The sequence below is a fragment of the Lactuca virosa genome, chromosome 9 (assembly GCF_052849685.1).
Source record: "Lactuca virosa cultivar CGN04683 chromosome 9, Lactuca_virosa_CGN04683_v6, whole genome shotgun sequence".
Classification (NCBI taxonomy): Eukaryota; Viridiplantae; Streptophyta; class Magnoliopsida; order Asterales; family Asteraceae; genus Lactuca; species Lactuca virosa.
In genome coordinates this window covers 54,603,834-54,608,304 of record NC_136434.1, presented here as the reverse complement: position 1 = coordinate 54,608,304, position 4,471 = coordinate 54,603,834, and the positions used below count along the sequence as shown (strand labels likewise).

At 36.9% G+C, this 4,471-nt stretch overlaps 1 protein-coding gene across 1 annotated transcript; it reads left to right on the top strand.

The window, feature by feature from the left end:
- Positions 1–296: 296 nt before the first annotated feature.
- On the top strand, positions 297–3,022 carry LOC145138744 (WRKY transcription factor SUSIBA2-like). The gene is made up of 5 exons (XM_079072772.1): positions 297–945; positions 1,027–1,194; positions 1,288–1,931; positions 2,023–2,181; positions 2,267–3,022. Exons 1-5 carry the CDS (start codon positions 568–570, stop codon positions 2,913–2,915), a joined length of 1,998 nt encoding a protein of 665 aa, XP_078928898.1. The 5' UTR covers positions 297–567; the 3' UTR covers positions 2,916–3,022.
- Positions 3,023–4,471: the final 1,449 nt, after the last annotated feature.

Genomic DNA, 4,471 nt, shown 5'->3' with positions numbered 1-4,471 from the left:
GCTGCGCCTCCATTCCGTCCAATTCATTTTCAATTTCATATTAGATTACTATTAATAGTCTAACTATGAATAGTAAATGATAAGTTACGGAAATAACCCCTGAACTATTTGCCACTTGCTAATTTTGGAGGCAACTTTTCCACAGTAATAAAAAAACTTCGTTAAAAATATAACCCATAAACCATCACATGTAACATGCACAAAAACCATCCCTACAAAACTTCTGACGTTTCTAACCAATATTTTGTTCTTATTATATACAAATAAAAGAGATTTTTGTATAAATCGAAATCCAAACCTCCCCTGAATACTTCCCGGGCAGCCAATATATTCCCAATTTTCACGCTAACTGACACTCGATTCTCTCTCTCCGATGCTTATTAAGATCTGATCAATCAAAAGATCAATTTTAATCCAAGTCGCCGACTTTAATTTTAGCTTAAATCACAAGTTTTTATCGATAATCTGTTTAGATTTGCTACACAGTTGCAGTCAATTCTGTATTATCAAATCATGCTCATGCCCATGCTCTGTTATTTCGATTAGGGTTTTTCAGTTTCAAGGAAAATGTCGGAGAAGGAAGAGAACGGAGGTGATTGCGGTGAAGATGACGATGAGTGGAGAGATCTGATCGCGACTCCTAACCGTTTAATTTCCGACGACTTTTTTGTTTTGAAGTCTGAAAAATTAGATGATCGTGAGGAAGATATCGGAAAAGGTAACGATGGAAGTAGTTCCGAGGATAGAGATAGATTTCGGGGTAGAAGAGTTAGTATTGCAGAACGAAGGGCTGCAATGCGTGGTAATTCTGATACCAATGCTTCAAGTATCAGAGTTTCAGTCTCTTCTTCACGAGTTACTGCTTGGCCTCCAATTCTTACAATACCTTGTGGTATCAGTCCCACTTCATTGCTCGATTCTCCAGTTTTGCTCCCTAATTCTCAGGTAATGTAAAGCAATTCTCCAATTTAACCTGATTAAATCATGATTTTGATGTTTACTATTTCGTGTTTTTTCATTTCATAGGCATCGCCTACTACTGGATCCTTTCAATATCCTCCTCCTCTGAATCAAGAAGAAATTTTAGGCATGAAATCAGAACTTGACGACATGAACTGTGACACTAGTTCTTTTCTATACCAGCCTGATGGGGGTTCACTATCATGGCCAAGCTTTTCACAAGTACAAAATCAGGTGAACATTATGTATGTAACCCTCTTTTCATGTTTATCATAATTCTTTTGACCCGATTTCTAAAGGATTTGGAGCTAACATTACCATGCACAGCCGCCATTAGTGTGTGAACATCCAGGGGCATTAATGGAAGAAACAGTCACAAAAGGGTCCTCCGATGGCTTTAAAGTTCCAAAAAGTACAATTGGTGGTGTAAAGCAAGATGATGATTCAAAAAGACATATGGATGGATACCAAAAAGAAACGAGCTTTTCTAACATGAGGAACTCAGAAGATGGATATAATTGGAGAAAATATGGACAAAAGCAAGTAAAAGGCAGTGAATACCCTCGAAGCTACTACAAATGCACACATCCAAATTGTCAAGTCAAGAAAAAAGTGGAACGTTCCCATGATGGGCATATTACTGAAATCATATACAAAGGTACTCATAATCATCAAATTCAAGGTCATCGCAGCAACATTAATGGATCTCCAGACGCTAATGGATCCTACGTCAAGATCGAAGAAAGGGATAACATTTCAATTCGTCCAGATTGGAACACAGATCGTATGGATCGCTCATCTTCAACCTCAGTTGTCACCGATAATCCTGACCTAATTTCAGGGAAATCCGTTGGAATTATCGAAGCAAACCCTAATTACGATTATAAGGAAGAAGATGGGACGAACATAGGTACACATTCACCTGGAGATGGAGACGACGCCGATGACGATAAATCCGAATTGAAAAGGAGGTGCGTTGATGCACTCTCTCAGTAGGTAGTAATCCTTTTGTTTATACATGAAAATTTTCGCAAACCGATCTCCTGATGAACGTCGTTTCAGGAAGAAAGGGAATTACTTACTGGAAACAAGTTTGGTAACCAGAGCTATGCGTGAACCAAGAGTAGTCGTTCAAATCGAGAGTGAAATTGATATTCTTGACGATGGTTATCGCTGGAGAAAGTATGGTCAAAAAGTCGTCAAAGGAAACCCAAACCCTAGGTAATGAATTAACTGACTTTAAAATTTCAAAATTACGTTTATTCAGTTAAGCAACACAGTTTGATTCATATACTGTTTCTTGTAGGAGCTACTACAAATGTACGAGTACCGGATGTCCGGTGAGAAAACACGTGGAAAGAGCTTCTGACGATTTAAAATCAGTACTGACAACGTACGAGGGAAAACACAACCATGAAGTGCCAGCAGCTAGAAACAGTAGCCATGCCACCATGGACGTGGGGCCCACCTCAAATGCTCCACCTATACCATTATCTAGAATTCCTACCATCCCCAACTCCGAACCACAAGTTCAAGATCTTCCTCTTCGTTTTGATCGAAAAATTTCCAATGGATATATTCCGTCAAATTTCGTTTCTAATTTCGACACTAAACCTACGAAATTTGAACCTTCATCTATGTATCAGGAATATATTCCTTACCAAAATCCAATAACTTTCAATTCAGTGTTACCCGATTTTCCTATTTCGTTACCAATGAGTATGCCACCTTCGGGAAACATGGCTCATAATTTTGGTTATAATAATAATGGAAAACGTGGACGCGAGTCTTTTATAGGAGGACAAATGCAACATTTGAGAGACAATAATGGTAGATTCATTAGACCGAAACTGGAGCAGGATGATGGTTTTTATGACACTTTTATGTGTGCCCCGGATCATGTAAACGATGCTGCTTCGAGATATTGTCGCGTGATTCCTAATTTCCCTTCATAAGTAGAAACAAAATTTTGAAAAAGAATTCTTTTATAGTTAGAGTAGGACATAGTTTCCTGCTTTATAGGTTTGTTATTTGTTGAAGTGAAGGAATTATTAAACCCTTCGTATCCATAAAATGTGTTTTTGTGCATTTTGCACAAGATTTAGTTGTTTATTTCCATTGAATTTAATCAAAATAGCAATTCTTTGAAAATGCATTTATATTGATGGTTTTTACTTTGTAGTTGAATCGTGCATTGCATTTTATTAAGGATAATAGGCGTTAATGTTATGGATTCTGTCATGAACTAATTTGGTTGGTTTGTTGAATACACCGTTGTGTGATGGACAACTACTCGTTAGGGTTTATGATTTCAAATTTCAATTGTAGTTTTGGCTTCATTTTAATTTTGTCAAATTTCCGTTACAACTATTCAAAATAAAAGATAGATGTATCAATAAAGTATGATTGAATAATAACTGGATGATCGATTTGATTTTAATTGAATATTCACATTTTGGAATTGATTAACTCCAATGATAATAGGATATACGATATTGGTCGGTCGGTTTTAGGCGGATTTACGAGTTTTATTTGAATAAGATAATCTATTGTATGAGTGGGGCATCATCTATTCAGATAACAAGCACAAATACCATGTTGTGGTTCACTCTAATTCCCTCTTCAAGTTGTTGATGTTCGTAGGTAGGCGACTGGTCAGTTTTGTATCACTTTAATTAGCTATTATTTTGCTAAAAAAACATTCTATTCGACTTGGGAATGATTCTATTTGGTTGTTTTATTATTATTCATATAGGTGTGGCATAGTGCAAAAAAGATTGGAAATATACATAAATAAGTAGCAATGGGAATGCGTTGGACAATTTGGCTACGTCTCAATATGTTGATCATATCTTAATCCTCCTACCTATCATGAATATGATTTAAAATGTTATATAAAAAAAGATAAAAATATCTACAAGTTTGTTATTTTGAGTTTTTCCGATTCTACCTATTCATATGATCATTAGGTTGGAGGGTGTCATGGTTATACCATGGCAAAGACGATTCTACCTATTCATATGATCATTAGGTTGGAGGGTGTCATGGTTATACCATGGCAAAGACGCTCCACCTTAATTCCACATAAGATTGCAGTATGGTATCCATTTTGAAACCATGGGTCAGGTATGGTGGAGAGAGAGAGAGAGAGAGAGAGAGAGAGAGAGAGACGGTGCCAATGAGGTCCAGTTCAATTCGGCGGATGCACACTCTGGTTTTTCTCTCCTAGGAGTTTCTAAGGTAATTGTATCGAGTTCTATTCGTGTCTAAAGCGGTGGAACCCCTTAATGAGAAGCTGAGTTACTAAGGATGGTGTTGTTATCTCTTCGAGGAGGGATCGAACCCGGGTTCGTTGGGTGCACTACAAATAATATGTCATTTAGTGACACACAAAAAGTGCCACTAAAAACCCAAAAAAATGTAACTAAAGGCTTCTCAGTGAATGAGCGCACACATAATAAGTGCCTCTAGAAACACTCTCACTAAAAACCTTTAATGACATTTTTTGTTT